Source organism: Lonchura striata, chromosome 11, assembly GCF_046129695.1.
Source record: "Lonchura striata isolate bLonStr1 chromosome 11, bLonStr1.mat, whole genome shotgun sequence".
Lineage (NCBI taxonomy): Eukaryota > Metazoa > Chordata > Aves > Passeriformes > Estrildidae > Lonchura > Lonchura striata.
The window spans coordinates 9,284,781-9,304,547 of NC_134613.1; the positions used below are offsets into that span (position 1 = coordinate 9,284,781).

At 42.2% G+C, this 19,767-nt stretch overlaps 1 protein-coding gene across 7 annotated transcripts in view; it reads left to right on the plus strand.

Moving 5' to 3' along the window:
• Positions 1–17,826, plus strand: part of OTUD7A (OTU deubiquitinase 7A) — a 107,931-nt gene extending 90,105 nt beyond the window's left edge. For 6 of the 7 annotated variants that reach the window (XM_021554172.2, XM_077785875.1, XM_021554171.3 and 3 more), the window contains 4 exons: positions 64–213; positions 4,662–4,776; positions 5,022–5,106; positions 6,896–17,826. In XM_021554172.2, the coding sequence (XP_021409847.1) occupies positions 64–213; positions 4,662–4,776; positions 5,022–5,106; positions 6,896–8,329 (1,784 nt within the window). In that variant the 3' untranslated portion in view covers positions 8,330–17,826. The remainder of the gene's footprint in view (positions 1–63; positions 214–4,661; positions 4,777–5,021; positions 5,107–6,895) is intronic. The other variant, XM_021554175.3, reaches the window with a different exon arrangement.
• Positions 17,827–19,767: the final 1,941 nt, after the last annotated feature.

The window sequence follows — 19,767 nt, forward strand, 5'->3', positions numbered from 1 at the left end:
CACAATTGTTTATACAGCTCTTTCTGTTCTTTCATATGGTTGCAAAAATCTTTGTCTCTGCAGCTTTTGCACCGATACCATTTGGAGGAATTTATTTGCCACTTGAAGTTCTGCCAAACAGATGCCATTGCTCACCTCTTGTGCTGGCCTATGATCAGGCCCATTTCTCTGCTCTTGTCTCCATGGAACAGAAAGACCAACAGAGAGAACAAGGTATGCTTTAAATACAGCAACACTGACATATATATTGAATAGAGTGGAGAAAGTACTTTCTTTTACCTATAGATGTATTTATCTGTCAGAAAGGAAGCCATACTCACTAAATTTTATTGCTGCATGTTTAGGAATCTGAGCAGCTCAATCACAAAACAATAGCACAGTTCATTTCTTCCTTTCTAACAACTGGAATAATAGCAGCAGCCAGGAGCCTCATTTATCTCAGGCACATCTCTCTACCTTCAGTGCCTCAGGTCTTACAAGAGCAGTAATGTTAAATGTCCTTGAGGTTAGCAACTGCTTTTCTGTAGGATCTTCCTATACCTGTACTCCCACAGGAAAGGTGCTGGGAGAGAAACCCCTACCAGATACTCAGAACAGCATCAGAAACATTAACTACTGACTTTCATGTACGAGTTCATCCAGGTTAATTACAAGGGTCAGTGAATCAAAGTGGTGTTTGTTTTGCATGACCTAATTGTACCTCTCTTACTTCAGGGCCTTGAATGCACAGGTTTCAGTTGTGTAGAGCAGCAGAGAGCATTTGGCATTTATTTTGGGATGAAGGGAATGCTGTAGCTGTAGCTGCCAAGCCAGTTGCTGTTGGAGACTGCAGCAGTCCAGCAGCAACCACAGCATTGCTGTTGTCCTCCATGTGTTGTGACAGGAGGGAAATGGGCACAGGGATGCTCCAGCAGTGCCTGGGGTTTGCACCTTGTCAGCAGAGCAGCTTTGGCACATGGCAAGCGAGAGCCACAGTTGTCAAGTGTCAGCAGCAATGGCACAGGGGCCTTGGCACATGGGCAGATTTTGAACTATCAGAATGCAGCTTTTTAAAAATAGCATCCTGGAGAGCCAGGCCATTCATAACTTAGAGTGTTTATGCTCTAACCAAGTGTCAGGAGCAGCATCTGAACATGTCAGAACTACTGCAGGTACATACACACGTTTAAGCAGCTGCTGAGCTCTCTAGTGGAGGAGACAGTTATGGCTGCATTTGAGAAGTATGTGTGGTCAAATAAATACTGATGTGAATGCTTGAAGTTCTGCTTTGGCATAGAGGTCTGTATCAGAACATTTAAAACCCTACTATAAATAGATATAAAGAGAAAACATGCTAATATTCCCTTGTCTGGAGAGGATTTAAGACACATTTTGACACTTCTTCTTACATACAGCCCCTGGCATTCTGATGGTCACATGGGACCCTCTTGTTTTGAAATCCAGTGTCTGATTAAAAATGGGTAAATGCTTTTATATTAATGGAGACTCTACTGATACAGGTCTTTTGTGTCTTTGTTTATGGAAAACACAGACTAGGACTCAACAGTCCCTGAGACTGCTCCCTTGGCATTGGAGCTTTCCACACTGCCATGCTCAATCCGAGTAACACTGTGAGAGGTGTGGCAGTTGTCTTGAACAGCACCATGTCAGTTTGTGTGTCAGCATTTTATTGTACTGGCATGTTCAGAAAGAGTTAAAGTGTTGTTCTATTCAGATTAATAATGGCAGTTGAGGCACAAGGATATGAGAGCTGGGAAGTGCTGTGACTGCCTTCACAGCACAGAAGGCAGCAGCACAGCCAGCTGGGGAATGGCAGCAGAGTCCTCACTGTGTGTGTCTCACTGCCATGGACCAGCCAGCGCCTGTTGCTTGTCACTCATCCCATCTGCTGGAATTAGGGCGGGTAGGCTGTGCTTGGAGAAGTGTAGTTCCAGCTGGAGAGCCACAGCCAAGTGGGCCAACACTGACCAAAGTGCAGACCCTGCTGGGTGTCGGGGAGGTGCTGCAGTCTGTGGGTTTGCTATAGAAATGAATGGGATGGACTCTGCTTGCAGCTGTGACAAAAAAATACTTTTCTATCAGGAACGTGGGGAAACCTTACATTAAACCCCAACTATCAAACAAAATTCCTTTCTCTTTTGCAGTGAAGACAGAATTTTCAAAGTCCCTCACTTTAGCAGATTTGCCTTAGAGACTACCTTAGAATGAGGATACAATCAGCACTCAACTCAGTGAACACATTTCTGGCATTCAGAATGTATACAGGAGTTAAGTCAACAGTGACATGCTACAGACAACCAGCCCTAAGCTTTGTTTTTTACTTAACTTTGTATTTTAATAAAATGGAGTATCGCTAGGCATTTTTAATAGGTACTTTCAGTATCAGTAGAAATAGCAAGATTTTAAAGGGATTATTTTAAAATTTGTTTATAAACCAAAATATTTGTTTAACTATGTGAAAATTAGTTCATTTCAAGCTGTCCATAGAGAAGAAAGTCACATTTACCCTTTGAAGTTTCTATCCCAAAAAGAGACTGCTTCAACTGTCTGGTGGTTCTTTGCTCCAAGCTTTCCATCATCACCTGTCCTAGGATTACATTCACAATTTTTTACCAGGCTGTACCTGTAAAACCAGGTGTATCAGAATGGAACTTATGTGTTGTAAACTTACATTACACTTTCCTCAGTTGCCTTCTTCCTTTAAATGGTTGAGGTCAGATGTCAGTCCAGTCAGTGCCTGCTGGTAACTCAGTTAATTGGCAGAATATGCATTTTTCTTGTGAAGCACGTTCAGTTAATTGTTTTCTCAGTGATTCCAGCCTCTTTGTTGCAATAATTTCATAGAATGCATTAGGATAAACCCTCATATTACACCAGGAAGTGTTAGAAGTGTATTCATCTGTCAGTCTGCTGTACCTTTGTGCTGCTCCGCTGGCCCAGGACTGTAGTGCTGAACGGCAGGCCGGGGCTCCCGCGTATGGCCCGCAGTTTCCGTGCGGCGCTGCAGTCCCGAGCCGCGCCGTGTCCGTGCGGGGCCAGCGCTGTGCCCGCGCCCCGGAGTTTCCCGGGAGCTGCAATCCCGCGCCGTGTCCGTGCGGGGCCAGCGCTGTGCCCGCGCCCCGGAGTTTCCCGGGAGCTGCAATCCCGCGCTGTGCCCGTGCCCCGGAGTTTCCCGGGAGCTGCAATCCCGCGCCGTGCCCGTGCCCCGGAGTTTCCCGGGAGCTGCAATCCCGCGCTGTGCCCGTGCCCCGGAGTTTCCCGGGAGCTGCAATCCCGCGCCGTGCCCCGGAGTTTCCCGGGAGCTGCAATCCCGTGCCCGCGCCCCGGAGTTTCCCGGAGCTGCAATCCCGCGCCGTGCCCGCGCGGGGGCAGCGCTGTGTCCGCGCCGCGGCGCTCGGGGCGCGGCGCTGGCCGGGCGGAGGCAGCGCGGCATTTGGCGGCGCGGCCGGCAGGGGGCGGCGCCCGCGGGTTCGGGCCGCTCTGGGCCTGCCCGCGCAGCTCCGCGGGCGGCGGCTGAGCCGGGAGCGGCCCCGGGGCGCGGAGCCGCTGCGAGGGACCGGAACGCTGCGGCTCCGCCCTCACCGCGCGTGTTTGCTGCACCGCAGACAGGGTTACAAACCCCACAGAACCCCTCGTGATGTCAGGTTTCAATAACTGGCTCCTCCAGGTTTCTTTGCCCTTGGATTGTCTGGAATGAATAACCGGGGCAAGTCCTGAAGAGCTCTAGTGCAGAAAGGTAAATGCCTCGGTTGGCTGTCAGAGGAGCAGCAGTGACCTGCACCATGCTGAGGATCTAACCCAGGCCATACACAGCTTTCACTTGTTTTCCTAATCAAATGGAAGCAAATTGGTGGCTTTAATTAAAACTGACATTGCTTTATTTCTTAGTCTCTTGCTGGTGATGAATGATAGACCCTCTGTGACATCTGAGTGTGGTCTCTGCATGCTGAGTATAAAGCAGAGTCATTAAGAGGCAGAGTCATTAGGGCAGAGCCTGACCAGAGAGGGGAAAGACAAGAGCAAAACTGCTGGGCATCAGTGCTGGGCTGTAAGAACAATAATGGCCTTTGCACTGCACTCACTCAGTGGCCTCAAACTGACCTCTCAACCCATATACATGTTGATCTCTGCTCTTCAATTATGTTAATTCATTTTGAATCCAATATCAGTGTAGCTTCCTCTTGCTTTCTTTCTTAATGCTGATATCAATATATTTTTACTTCTTTGACAGTACAAAGGTATTAAACTAAAAAGACAAAATAATTAACAAACATGCAAGTCTCTGATTCTGAGAGATAGGCAGGAATATTGCAACATTTTATTGCTTTCTGCTATTCTAATGGCTCTGTCTCCAGGAAATGTTGATAGTACAATACAAATGGCCATGTGGTTCTCTCCAGAGATCTCCCCTCCTCCACAGGTGACTATCATTCACTCCAGTAGAAATCAATGTATTAACCTCTTCCTCTTTTATTGCACAAACATGAAAACAGGCAAATGGAGCCCAGTATAAATCATTTGTGGTGCTCTGGATGAGGCAGCTCTGCAGCACAAATTCTGCTCTTCTTGAAGCAGCAATTCTGCTTTTCACAGCTGAGTCTTTTCTTCTTTTTGTCATTTTTGTTTCTCCCATCCCAATCCTTGTTTCTTCTCTGCTTCAGCGGTGATCCCCCTGACTGACTCTGAACACAAGTTACTGCCTTTGCACTTTGCGGTCGATCCTGGGAAAGACTGGGAGTGGGGAAAAGATGACAATGATAACACCAGACTGGCCAAGTAAGACCTTTCTGTAACTTCAGTGTTAAGCAGTAAAATGTCTTGAGCTGTACCTGGTTGGAGTACTGGGAGAGCTGCTAACAGCAAGGCCTTGGTTCATGTGCTCTGCTTACATGACAGAAGACATGGGGGGGTTCTTCAGCTGACAGTCACAATCAGGCTGCTGTTGCATCTCCCCCTGTTGTGAAGTATTGCTTCTTCTTTCAGGCTGTTTGACTATTTGTTCCCTTCTTTTTTATCTTTAGTTTGATTCTGTCTCTTGAGGCAAAGCTTAATCTTCTGCACAGCTACATGAATGTAACCTGGATCCGCATCCCCTCTGAGACACGGGTAAGGTGAACTTCCCCCTTGGTCCCACAGCATGGCAGATACAGGGCACAGGAGGACAGGCTGCCTGCAAACACCTCAGTGTCCTGGCAACAGGGACAGTCACTCTTGGCTCACTGATGCCAATCAGGCTCACAGATTTTTATGGTTATTTGTTTTAATAACACTGTTGCTTGTATATTTTTTGCTGAAATGCATCTTCTAGCTTAATTTTTCTGGTATAAATTTCAGTAGTTTGTGTAATTTGGAGAAACCTTTTCTCACCATTGTTTTCTTAGAATTTTGTCTTGCTCTCCTGATGCCACTGCTAGGTCACCAGTTTGTTTCTGAGAATGCACTTGTAGTTGTGGACAGCTCCCAGTTTAGAGTGGCTGACAAAAGGCCACAGACTGGCACTGAACTGGAGCCTGCCTCTTCCAGAGAGCTGTTTTAAAACCATGCTCAGCTGGCACTGAAATTTCTCTGCAAATTGCATTGAATAGATGGAGGGGTTGGGCTGGAAGCAAAAGGTTGCTAGGAGAGGATGGAGGTGATTTAGACAGCCTACACAGATGAAGTTTGAACAGAGAAACAGAACACAAAAGGAGAAAGTATTTTAACAAGCTGCAAGAGAGGAAAAATTCATTTTTCTGCAGTGTCTACAGTAGTAGCTACCATGTCAGAAAAAGGAGAGTCAAAATGGTCCTGCAGTTGTAAGTGGTGAGCCCTCATGTAACCTGGGTTACCTCTCCCTGCTCACATTTGCTGCATGATCATGGTCAGGTCACTGCAGCACTTTCCCCTTTGCTCTGTGAGAGACACTCTGCTCCCAGCTGAGTGTTGGGGTGCTCAGGGCTTCCTGGGAGAGAGGACAGGTAAGTACCCAGGGACAATGGTAGGCAGGTATTTCTCTACCAGAAGTATACAGATGTACAGAGCTTACCCCTCCCCCTGTCCTTGTAGTCAGTTGAGCGTTTCAGATTTATCTCTAGCACATTTTAGGTTCATGGTGCCTGAAATCAAGGCTGTTCTGCAGGAGTACATGAACAGAGTCCTGCTTTAAAGTACCTTAGGACCCATGTTATTGCATTTTCAAGGAAGGTGTTTTATCATGTTACTTAAAATATAAAGTGGATCTCAGACTTATGACCAGTTTTATCTGCCTTGCCTTTCCAATAAACATGAATACACATCATTGTATTCCTCAGCCTACTTGCTTGAGTTTAATGTCTGATATTTCAGATGCGATGTTTTGTTCTGGTGCATTGTACCTTTAATTTTCATGTACCAGAGACCTAAATAAATAAAAAGTCAACTTAAATTAGCTGGGTTTTGAACATAATCTATTTTGAAATACTGCTGCACACAGTTTTGTGTGCTGTATGTCCCTCACAGCTTTCAGCAGCAGCTCATTCCTCTTCCATCACATCCTCCCCAGCTCCTTTCCCGTGGGCTGAGGGACAGCCTGCACTGCTGATCCTCCCTGTCCTGGCTCACTGGGGCAGGAGAGAACTTGCTACCCCCATGACTGGGGGTACTGACTTTCACAGAGCCTCTGAGTGACTGACCTCTATTTTACAAATGTGCCTGAAATGAGACAAAAGCTACTGTAGGAACAAAATAAAATACATAGCAAGCACAGCCAGAAAAGCTTTATTTAGTGATGAAACCAGTGAGAAATGTCAGTGCATAAATTAAAAAACATATTTAAAATTAGTGTCAAAATCTGTATTGAACTGGGGGTGGGTATTTTTGCACCAGCTCCTGTATGAAATGGCTTTTGCTGTATCTAATTATAATTCCTTTTCCATAGCAGGCCCCTTTGGCTCAACCAGAATCCCCTACAGCTTCTGCTGGAGAAGACGTGCAGTCTCTGGCCGACTCCATGGACTCAGACCGAGATTCCATCTGTAGTAATTCCAATGGCAATAATGGCAAAAACAGTAAAGAAAAAGAAAAGGACAAACAAAGGAAAGATAAAGACAAAACCAGGACGGATTCAGTTGCCAATAAAATAGGAAGCCTCAGTAAAACCCTGGGAATTAAACTGAAAAAGAACATGGGTGGTCTTGGAGGTCTGGTGCATGGGAAGATGAGCAGAGCCAATTCAGGGAATGGGAAAAATGGTGACACAGTAGAGAAAGTCAAAGAGAAGAAGTCCAAGTCTCGCAAAGGGAGCAAAGAGGAATCTGGACAGTCTGCGAGCACGTCTCCCTCTGAAAAGACCACTCCATCTCCGACTGACAGAGCCAGCAGCTCCCCCACCGAAAAGGTGAACACTAAACCCTTCTCTGACAAGCAGTCTGACCCATGGAAGTACAGCACAGACGTGAAACTCAGCCTAAATATTTTGAGAGCTGCCATGCAGGGTGAACGAAAGTTTATTTTTGCTGGCCTTCTTTTGACCAGTCACAGGCATCAGTTCCACGAGGAGATGATCGGCTATTACCTGACCAGTGCCCAGGAGCGCTTCAATGCAGAACAGGAGCAGAAAAGAAAGGAAGCTGAGAAAAAGGCTGCAATGAATGGCTCCTCTAGTAGGAAACTAGAGCCAGAGGCATTTTCAAAAGAAAAATTAGAACCATCTCCTCAGGATAGGGCATCACCCGTCTTACCTCAAAGCCATACAACTCAACTGGTTTTAAAATTCAAAGACCGCACTAGTCCCACGCCCGGGTCCTTTTCTTCACCCAGCAACGGTGCCAAGAAAAGCGGCCCCATCCCGGTGTCTGCCCACTATAGCCATACCCCCCCCGTTCAAAGGCAAAGTGTCATCCATTTGCATGACGTCAACTCCAAGCCATCGAGCTTCCAGGATGATACCTACAAGCCAGTGGTTGGCACCCTGAAAACCTGTGCCACCTACCCTCAGCAGAACAGGTCGCTGTCCTCGCAGAGCTACAGCCCCGCGCGGCTGCCCGGGATGCGCACGGTGAACACGGTGGAGTCGCTGAGCTACGCCAGGCCGGCCGAACACAAGTCCCAGACCTACACAAACGGCTTCGACACCGGGGACATCAGAGACTGCTTGGAGTACGCTGACGAGGACGCTCCTCAGAGCTGGCTGAACAACGACAAAAACCAAGGCAGAAGCACAGTTTGCCCAATATATTCCATCCAGCAGAACCGCTGTAAGAAGGAGAACTGTTCCTTTTATGGGCGTCCCGAGACTGAGAATTACTGTTCCTACTGCTACAAAGAGGAGTTAAAGCGCAGGGAGAGGGACAGCAAGGGACACAGGCATTGAGGATTCTTCCATGACTACTTAGTTTTACCATTTTCTTACTTACAAAGTAAACAGTGTTGGATTGCAGTAAAAGGAATCCTTAAAGAATAAAGGATTGATGAGTAAACAGTGTCTAGCTCTTCGCTTTTCTGGGGCAATGAGGAAATAATAGGAATAATTTATCATAAAAAAATATTATTTTCCATTTTGTCAGTGTCTTTTTTACATGTACTGGTAAGCTGAAGGGTTGTTTACTCCTTTGTCAGTGCTGTGTATATGTTTGGTCAAAAATTTACTAATGGTGCCTGAATTTACACTGACATCACTCAGGTAGTAGAATGATAGGGGAACGTCATACTAGTGAAGATGTGGTGTTGTAATAGGGTAGTATCTGCCTTGCAGACATTTGAAACGATATAGCTATAGAGTATTTTTTCCTCAGTAAAACCTAAATTTTTCATAGCCTTTTTTTTCAGGATAGTGATTTTGCATACTGCACATTTTTAACATGACAGCATATTGCATTGCTACTAACGTTTGTATATTTCAGTCTGAAATGGAATGATTCTGGAAAAATGGGAGTGAAAGGTCTGAATTCATGAGGGCTGTAGGTTGTCTTAATTTTAAGTTCTTACCAATTATTTCTAAATTTTCATTTTTTTAAAAAAGTAGATTTGAACCACTTTTATTTGCAGAGTTTTAAAGAGGTTTTATAAGAAAATTCAATATGACTTCATGTCCCCAAGCCTCCTGACAGTATAGTTTTGCACACCTGAATTTCAGAAGTATTTTCATTTATGTTAAAATGCAGAGAAATATTACAATAAAATTAAAATATTTTCAAAAATTATTAGATATGGAAAATTTGATGACCAGCTAGGAAATTTAGGATCATTTTAGACTCAAACTGCTTGCCAAAACCAATGTAATGCATCACTTTATTGCCTTAGCTAGTGCACGAACCTAATCATTATTTACTTATTCCTTCTAAACATTATTGAGTTATAATTATTGCAAATGTAACTACTTGAGCCTTTCTTGAAGACTGTTGGCTCCACCTCTTTTCCAGTCTTCTAGAGTGAGTCATCTCCCCCAGGAGGCTCCCAGATGGCTGCAAAATGCCTCCAGCAGGAATGGCAGCTCCTAGCACAGATTTGCACACGTCTGAGATCCAAATATTTACGTAAGTGTTTGCAATACTTCTGAAAATATAACTTTGCTCACAGGAGCATTTCTGCAAAGCAGACACCGCAGATACTGTTGAAGGAGATGGATGACATGAGGAAGTTCTCTGGGATACAGCTCTGGGTTTGCACCCCTCCACCATCAGCTGGCAGAGTGTAGTGCCAGGAGCTCTTTGGTGTTACCCTTGTGAACAATGGCTCCATTTAAGAGCTAATTTCACATAACAAGTGAAAGTACTGCTTCCAGGGCTGCTGACTCTGCCACCTCAAGGTGCAGAACAGGAATTCTGCCTTCCTCTTTAGAGAATAACACTTTTCTGGCCCACACAGGAAAGATTCTTTGCCAAAGAGTCTTAATTTCTGATTATTTGCCTGCTGCAGCCCGATTTTAATTTTTGACATGGATGGCACCGTTGCATACAGTTAATCCTAATTAACCCTGAAACCAAGGCTAAAGTTCCCTGTGAAACAAGATGCACAAACTTCTGCTGCTGTGTCCTGGCTTTAAGAAAAAGTATGTGAGCTTTTTCTAGTGTCCCACATTGGTAGAACTGAGCATATACTTAAAATTGACCATATTTTTTAGGTTTTCTGCTGAATGGGAGGTTTCAAAATAAGTCCCTTGGTCACTTCTGTAAAAGGTTAGAGTCTTTGCCATGTTAGCTGTTCCATGAATCCAGACCTGTACTTTGTATTCCTTGCTGTATACTGAGCATACACTGAATCTTACAGAACTTGCGTTCCTTAATGAAAGGGAAATGTTGGTACTTGTTAAAACTCTGTGTGACTTCTCTCCTTAAGGTAAGCACCTTCCAAATCCCATGCCTCCTGTTGCATACACTGGTAAGCAGTGTCCTGCTTTGCTTTGTTGTTGTGATTATTACATTTAAGTTCTAATTGTCAAAGAAAACTGGGATTGCAAATTATGCTAAAACAAGCCGGACCATGTTAAAAGAAATTCAGTATTATACTTGATTGTATTTGCTGCTGATTGTATTTGCTTGAGAAAACTGGCAGGATTAAACTTCAAGAATAACAGAAATATTTAAGAGTTCTTAGGGCATTAGAGTAGCAGTACTGTGTGATATTCCAACATTCATTTCTGTGTAAAGTTGTGTTTAAGAAATATTACATTAGCAGTAAACCACACCAGCCCATGTGTTTAAGTGAGTTACATCCATTCCAAATGAGGAAAAAAGCAGTACATAGTAAAAATAAGCAATTGCCACAAGATTTTGCTGTTTCCCATTTTCATAGGATTTGTTTCTATAGTGTGTTTTTAAGGTCTTCTCATAAAAGAAAGAGATTTTCAACTGGTCACCATGTAGATAAATTACTCTGTTCTGAATTATTGAATACATTGTACTCGTGTTATTAGATTATTTTGAAAAGTCAGTCAGTCTTATCTGTATAGGATACCAAACCTGAGTGTTCATTGTCATCCTCAGAACACTCAGATATTTCCATAAATATTTACCTCTACAGGACTGCTCACTTTAAAATATCTGTTGTATGGAATACTGACAGAATCCTTTTTAGTTGTGCCTATTTCCTTAGAATCTTTTTGTTGGGATATCTTTGAATAATTTTCTAATTGCCGTTTTCTTTTAGAATTCTCTTCAAACATTCTTTCTGTTTCTGGGCTATTTGTGGCAGCTGTGCCATAGCTGTGATTAAACAGACCAAACATGCAGAAACTGTGCCCCCCTCCTGAAGAACTGTTGTTCCATGAAAAGAAGACTGTAGCTATTGAAGAAAATTTTCTGCCTATTTTTTTTAGAGAAAATTCCCAACTGCTCATGAGTTGCATTCACCAGCAGTGAAAGACCTTGTGCCATTCCTTAGCTACCTGCTAGAGGTAATTACCTTCACATGTATTTTTCTGTTGTGCTTTATGCTAACCTCTCAGTGCTCTTTTGGATTATTTTTCCTGACAATTGGAAATGTTTGCAGCCCACAGGCCAGCCAGCCCTGTGCCTGATCTGCTCTCTCTACACCTTCCAGAGCTGTAGAGTTCCCACATAGTCCCAGATGTGCAGAAATCTGCTTTGCTTTGGAGGGACCCTGCTCATTCCTTCTGTTAGCCCGAGTGCTGCGATGCACACACATATTTTTGCATTTGTATGTGCTTTTTTCCACGCTCTCTTCTTGATAGTGATTCAACATTTGTCACTGTAGTCCAGACTTCAGAAGTACAGAGTAAACACAGGGTAGGCTACACCTTCCGAGATGGATCCAAAATCACCAGGAGATATTTAGGTTGGAAGAAGCTGGAATTCTTTTAAAGTGTGAATGTACAATTTTTCTAATTTAAAAAAGGCTTAAACCTATTATGCAATTTTTTTTTTTTACTTCTAAACTCTGATGCAAAGGTCTCTTTGTAACAGAGGATACCTGTGATACATAATGGGTTTCAGTCATACTTTATATTAAAGTTTCATTTAAAATGATTTATACAGAGTTAATAAACCACCATTGGAGTTTACTAATATATTTTCAGGGCTGGGTGTCAGTTGTAGCATATGGCTAACAAGAAGCTCATTTGGAAGAAGGTTTTGTAGATTATCAAAAGTAACTTCAGATTTTGGATTTTAAAACAATTGGTGAGCCTTTTGTTCTATGAATACAATGGCAATATCGTCCCAGCTTTCTTTAGCAATTAGATGCTTCTTCCTGAATCAAAGGTAACATGAGGAGCATCAGTAAATGAAAGGTGCTGTACTTGAAAAGCTTTGTGTTGCTGGTATCCTAGAAGTCTGAGCAGGCCGAGTGGAGTGCTCAGGGTGCTTGTGGAGCTGAGCCGGGGTGTGAGCAGTGCTGGGTGGCCCTGAGGACGCTGCCCAGGACCTGGCACAGCGGCTGCAGGGGCCCAGAGGCGCTCCCGGCGCGGGGCCGTGTGCTCGGGGGATGAAGGTGTGGGTATGAAACATGCACAGCACACAGCTGCCAAACACTGCCCTCCACACAGCCCCACTGGTGCTCACCTCCACCCATGGGAGGGCTCTCCCTGCTGCAAGGATTGCTTATCTTCAGCAACTCCAGCAGGTGTTACAGAGAAATGTTTCTGATCCAGGCCTGAGCCTTTGGCAGTGTCAGGCTGCCCACCTTACTCTTCCAAGGCGACAGTGGCTGAGAATTCTGCCCGAGGAGTAGAGAGAAGCCTTAGGCTCTTTGGGCTGCCTTTGCTGTCCTCTGCAGGGTGTGGACAGAATCCCATTAGCAGTGGGGGCCTTAAACCGGGTGCTTCATTGACATATAAAACATTGCAAACTGGGCACGGACGTGAAGTACAAGCCTGGAAGGGATTAAGGTCTTCATAGCACTGTGAGAGTTTTGTACAGGTGAGAACCCGTACGTTCATAGGAACCACAACGATCTCAGATAACAGAGAAGCAAAATAACTGATGCTGATTGTAGATGGCTTTTTAGCTTAGTGTATTTTAAATCTCTGTCATTGTATTTGAAGAGTATTTATTTTAGGGAATGGCAGCTTATGCAGAGGATCACCAAACTATAACATAGAAATGAATTTATTTCAGTAACAGACACTAATATCTATTTTAATTTGCACATGGATTTCCAGTGTATATGACTAAACTATTATATTGTTAAAAATGAGAGGAAAACAACACAAAGGTGTTTGTAAGTATGTTCTATTTCTAGACTTAAGGCTGTATTATGTTGGAATTTTACAAGCCAAGTTTAAATTGTAATATAGAAATTATTTTTATATTATTTTCAAAATACGCTACAGAGCAATATTTTGCGCCTTTATTATAAACAGGGTCATCATTTTAATAGGTTACTTTCAGAAATGCTGGTAGAAATTAACCATGGAAAGAAAGCTTTGTAAATGTACTTGTTGTTTCTAACTGCTCTGTCTATTGTGCACATCTGTATCTAATGTGAGTTGAATATACAATTTTTTTTAAATTGAAAAGCTTTAAATTTTTCTTTATATATTTTGGTACAACACTGTTCCTCTCTATTTAATTCTCTTCCAGTCCTAACCAATAGTCACTTTTATAAGCAGCTTCTGAATAAACATGCATATGGAAAATTTCCTTACCAAATGAAACATTTCTGCACAGATATCGATTGACGTGGGACATTCATAACACACCCTGAACCCATTGGAGTAGGATTCATTTGCTTTTTTAAAAAAGAGAATCAGCTATTTATTATTCCTTCAGAATGAAAATCAAGAATGAATGCAATCATTCAGTATCTGGAGTAAAAAAATCATTCTAGCTCATAGACATTTCATCCCTAATTGGCAGATACATCCTCTTAATATGTATCAAGTATGCATTGGCTTCTTGCAGATTGAAGTGTTCAGATTTTATTTCTTCACAGTTCTTTGCACTGTACATATCAATTAGTGATGAACTGTGCAAAGAAAAAGACTTCACAGACTAATGCATATGTTAAATTAGAAGTCTGTGTTATTTGTAAAACTCCCTAACTTTTGCAGTTTAGTTTGTTGGGATTTGTTGTTTAAGAATTACTATTAAAGTATTTACTGCAACCAAAATTTTCAAACCTGGATACCTAATGATTGTGCATCTGGGTTTCTCCTGATCAATAGACTGGTTTTAAGGTGTCCTGAGCATCAGTTTGTGTGGGAAGAAAAGTTCCCTCTTGGTTTCAGAAAATCAGTTGAGTGTTACTCCAACATATTCAGGTCTTTTCCTTATTAACACTCTACACTTCTTTTCAGTCAGTGGAATTTGCATTTTATCTTTAGCGATCTTCCACGTGTGAACAAATAATTTGTCTTATTCATAAAGTGATTGTTTGAGTATGGAGAGACTTGCCTTGTACCAAAACACCACATAATTGTTTAACTGTTGCATTATTAATGGGGCTCTTGTATTCCACTGCAGGGGTGGGGAAATAAGACCTTATTTTTTCCTTGGGTATCGTGATCCTTTGTCTGGTTGGGTTATTCCTCTGAAGTGACAATGCTGTTCTGATTGCTGTTTTCCGATGTTCTATCTCCCAGTACCTGAATGCCTGTACTGTACCAAGAGAATTGAAATGGCTGATGCACATTTGCACTGTGGAACAGCCATGTGGGCTAAAGCCACCGTGTTCCAAACAGCCTTAAAATTACCGTTCTCTGGGGACTGAGAGTCACTCAACTGGAGGCAGCCTCTGTCCTGCCTCCTCATTTAACCGTGACTGTAAAACTTTCAAGCCTGCTGTAGTCTGTGTGTCTCTAGACACATTCATCTGAATACCCTGTAATCTTAACAGAAATTTTTCTTTAAAAACTAGTGATTCTTTGATGAGTGTTAGTGTGTCAGGAAACCTTAGTCAAGAGAGGAGATGGAGTTAAACTAGAGAAATTATTGTAGCTAGTGGAGGAACGAGGGCACCAAAATACTAAAAAGGGAGAAAATAGTTAAGATGTGTCAAAACTTATTTCCTGTTAACACTGTATGTTTTGTAGATCTTCTGTATTCTGGGAAACAGAAAAATGTTTTTGCCATTCATCTCTGCATCTAATGGAGCCTCTTGCTTTGTTGCAGAGGTTTGCTGTTGGGGAAGAAGGGAGAAAGGGAAGTTCTCTTCCCTTCTTAAAGAAAATTCTAGGGGCAGAATCATCTGAGATTGCAAAAATATGATCCAATGTTGTAATTAAACAGTGCCTAACTCATATGTGCATTCTGTATTTAATTTCCATTTTGCCACTTTCAAACACCATTGATTTAGAAAAAGAAGGAGGGGAAGTTAAGAGACTAAGTTTGTATGTTTATGACCCAGTTATTCCTTTTTTCACATGTGGAATCTATATAAACATGAAGAGTTACACTTGAGTTGCACTTCCCCTGCTGAGAGGTAAAAGCCACCTTTATAGGTAAATTCCATGCAATTGCTTTGCCACAGAGTGGCATGAAGGCTGACAGCATGTCAGGAACCTGAGAGCCATGGCTGCTGTGGCAGAAACAACAGGTCTTGATCATTCTTGCCTTTAACACAGATGCAGTTCGTTCTGGCCCATGATGAATGAACAGTACCTTTGTAGTGAAGATGAAGTGGAACACTGCCCTGCTGCCATTTGCTTCCAGGTTTGAGTACCCAAAAAGCCTCTTCCCCATGCTTTTGATTAAAATATGCAGGAGATGCAGCAGCAGGATGTGGCATCTCAGCTCAGAGAATGCCCCACATCTCCTTTAAATGGGCTTTGCAATCAGGTATGAATTGAAACACAGCCATGTGGGCGCAACAGAAGCGCTCTCATCTCTCAGCTTTGAAAATTGTGTGCACTTTTAATACTAACAAAAACTAAGCAATGGTTTTATTGTTTGTTTGCTCAAGATTCTGAGTACTGTAAATGCAGTCTTTGTATCACGCACAGTGTGTGTACAGTACAGAAATGCTTTTCCCTCTGAGCTGTCAGAGAGTTTTGCATGCACACGGTGCCCAACTCTGCCCCCTCACCATAGCCAAGGGGAACAAACAGCATTTAGGCCTAGACTAAATAATGGATGAAATCAGCCACATAGACCTAAACTGCTGCAAGTTCCCAACCGTGGTGTTCTAGGCCAGCTTTGACAGCTTTGTACAAAACTCCATCCCAATGACTGAGATTAGGTTTGTGCTCTTTCCTGGGGAGGAGCAGTTACTTCTGTGTCTTTTCCAAGCCCATTGCTCTTAGTCTCTAACTCCTGTGTTTGTAATGTGCCAGGCTTAGCATGATTCACCTAGGAAGCAGTTTTTAAAATCTCCATAGACTTGTTTTCTTTTTGGAATCCATCTTGAGTTTTACATTGCATTCAGTTTTAAGACATAAAATATTGTTATGAACTTTGCATAATGCCTTGAATTTGTCTCTTGTGGGATTGAAGGACTTTGTTCTCCTTGAGAGGCCTTGTTCTTCCTCATTGATTCTTGTGACTAACACTTTTGTATGGAAAAAGTTGAATGAACCATTGAAAGTATCACTGCTGCTTACGTGTACTTCTGCCATTTGGTACACCTTGTGTTGTTAAAACTCAATGCCTCTCAGACATGGGCAAAGCTTGAAGGACAGGCTGAAGTATTAGATACAAAAGGTATATGTAGTTAATTCATCAGAACTCTACTGTTGCTGTTGTGTAATATGCCCCCTCCGATTGTTTGTACATCTTTTTTCCTATTGCTAACTTTTTTTTTAAATCTTCTATTTTCTTAGACAAATTCTAAAGCTCTTTGTCCTTAAAGCCTGTGATATATTTTCCAATAAAAAAGATTTGGCTTTTGCAGTTCAGGTTGCATTTAGAGTGGCTTTTCTCCCAAACAGTAATTACAAGTAACAGATGTTGCACCTTTGGCTTAAAGAAGTATATTTACTCATTAACTGAGAGGCTCTGTTCAATTATAACCAAAGCTAATTATATAAGGTTTAAAGTGTCAGGACTTGTAATGTGACTCTATCTAATAACCTGGCAAACTCAGCATTTTTAACCCATAGAAATGTACAATAAATGTATTTGTACTTGAAGTCTATTTCAAAGAAGGTAGTTGGCTCTCACTGGGGCTTAAGAAAATGTTAATAAGTAATAAAATAAGTCTCACTGATTTTGGTTGGCTGAGAATTCAACTTCTTCCTAGTCTTACCACTCTTCTCATTTTTCAGGGTCTGAGTTTGTTGTTGCCTTCTATAAGTTTATACTCTTTTAGCAAATGTTGACTTAGGCTTTCAATAAACTATGTAATAGGAATTACAAAAATTTATAGCTGAAATTACTCTTCAGTTCTTTTGTTTGATAATTTTCATGCAAAAAGGGATGAATTTATCTTTTCCCATTTCTCCACCCTATTTATAATTTCAAAACACAATTGGTTGCAGTCATCTTTCTCTGCAAAAGAAAACAGTTGATAATTTTGAAGCTGACAGCCATATTGTTTGAATCCACTGTTCAAAAGAAACGGGAGCATTAATTAACATTCAAGAATAAGGAATATTTCTTGTGAAAAATGTGAGTTCTTGAGAACCTTTTCTACATACAGTTTTCATTTAACTTGAATGTCATTTTTAATCTGATCCATACTTTGACAAAGATGATGTGTAAGAGCTGTTTTTAGCAGTTGGATTGTTACTTTGTAAAGTATTAAAGCACTAAAACAATTTTTGCAATAGGTAGTAAAACTTGCTTTTGTTTTGAAAAACTTCCAGTTATAACTGTTGCACTTTTTATAGCAGAACTGTATTTAATTTCTTTCTTTTATGAAAGATTACTCGAAGTAACTGATAGCTCTGTAATCTGTGTGAATTGGCTTCTCCATTATTTGAATCTGAGAGAAGCTACAATGCCTATTCAATAAAATTAACTTATTTCTAAAGTATCTGTTTGCTTGAATTCTTGTTTGTGCTTTCTGTGTGCTCTCAGGGTGATGCTGGACAGACCCTGAAGCCCAGGGAAGAAGCAGGGACAAGGATAAGGGGCTGCTGCAGGTTGGGGGGGCTCAGCACAACCTTGTGTGCTGCTACCTTAATGTGCATTTAAATAACAGATTGAGGCCCTTTCCCAAAACTCCACCCAGCTTGGATACCTTGGTGAAATCAAGCTGTTAATACTGTTACCTCAGAGGAAACAAAAGGAAGGTAGTTCAAGCAGCCTAACATTGCTATAAACCCCAGATCAGGAGCAAGTACAAGTCCTGTGGGAGAGATTTCATTTCTCTTGCCTGTTGTAGGGGCTGATTCTCTCTCATCTAATTTCAGTGTACATCAGAAATGGTGGCAATGGAATTGCACCATTGAAAAACATCAGTGTCACAGTTACCCAGGTCAGGGACATGCTGGAAATGCAGAGGGCGTTGCAGGGGCTGCCCCTTGAGGGCAATAATTGAAGGAAAAATAAAAAGGCCAAGGGTAGCTTGAGTGAAGAACTTAAAGCAGCAAAAGGATTCTGAAATGGAAGTAGAAGCTGTGGCTGACATGCCAGCCATGTGCCTCCGAGGAGGAATGCTGAAGGCCCCTTCAAGGAGAAGGACTTAGAAGGCTACATGGACACCTGATAATAATGGTTTACAGGACTACTAAAGAGCTAATCAATACTCACAAAGAGATGTGAATGTAAGACCAAAAAAAAAAAACCCAAATATTTTTATTATTCCTGTAACTATAGTATTTATAGCTAGACATTGCCCAAATGTTTAGTTATTTGCAGCATAAGATAAATCTGTTTGATGAAGCAAAGGCCAAGGCATTACCTGAGCTTCCTGAGCTGGAGAAATTCCTAAAGGATTCCTGCCCTCTCTCTGCTGTGCCCCATCTTATGCTTCCAAAATACTGTCTTTGTGCACAGAAAATGTTAACTCACTGTGTTTACTCAAGAAGGTCACAGAACCATCTGAACAAAAAGGCCATATGTCTTACTGCTGTGCAGGATAATGCTGAATTGGCTTTCTTCATTCTACAGGAACTCATCTTCAGGATGCCGGCAAAGGCTGAAAACTGTTGGAGAGACTGGAATGAAAGGATGGCAGACCCAAGCATCCACTCCTCTTCCACAACATTCATCAGCCTGTAAGTCATGGTATAGTCAAGTTTCTTTGAAGTGTGACATTAGACCCTAGATCTCATCTGCCACTTACAATAAAAAACTTGGATCATTTGAGGAAGGTGGTGGAGCAAATGGCAATGGCTGGTGAAGGACCCAGATATTAATACGTTTTTATTAGAAGGTAAAAAACCAAGGTGACAATTACTTGTTCTGATAATTTTCCAGAATTTCTGTGTGCTAGCTGGGTTTGAATACAGTCCCAAACACTTTCCAGAAGGCTGGATGTGTTACCAAGTGTGTTATAAACTTGCCACTTGAACTAAAGAATTTGTGGGGTTGAGGGAAAGGACACAGTCAAGAAGGAAGATGGTTTGAGGCAGGGCTGTCCATGTAGGTAGCACCCAGACCTTTCTATGGAGCAGAATGTAGCTATGGAGGAAAACACCCATGTCAGTGTTCCCTCGTGGTACCCACAGATGTGGATGGCAGTGGCTGCTGTTTGGTCATTGTCACCTGAGAGCTGCATGAGCTCATTTCCCATGTGGCAATTTAATCTGCTCAGTCATGACAGGCTGTGTATCTTCATAGCTGATAAAAACTGTACTGCAGCCAGTCTGCTTTGCCTTTGGCTTCTGTTCTTCACACAGTAGCTCTTGTATTTTGAGGCAATTACCAGAGAAGCCAGGAGCTCATTAGCTATAGCATAAACATCTCACAAATCTGGGCTTCTAAGGTTTGTGGACAATACTGCTGCCATATTTTATTATCAAAAATAATT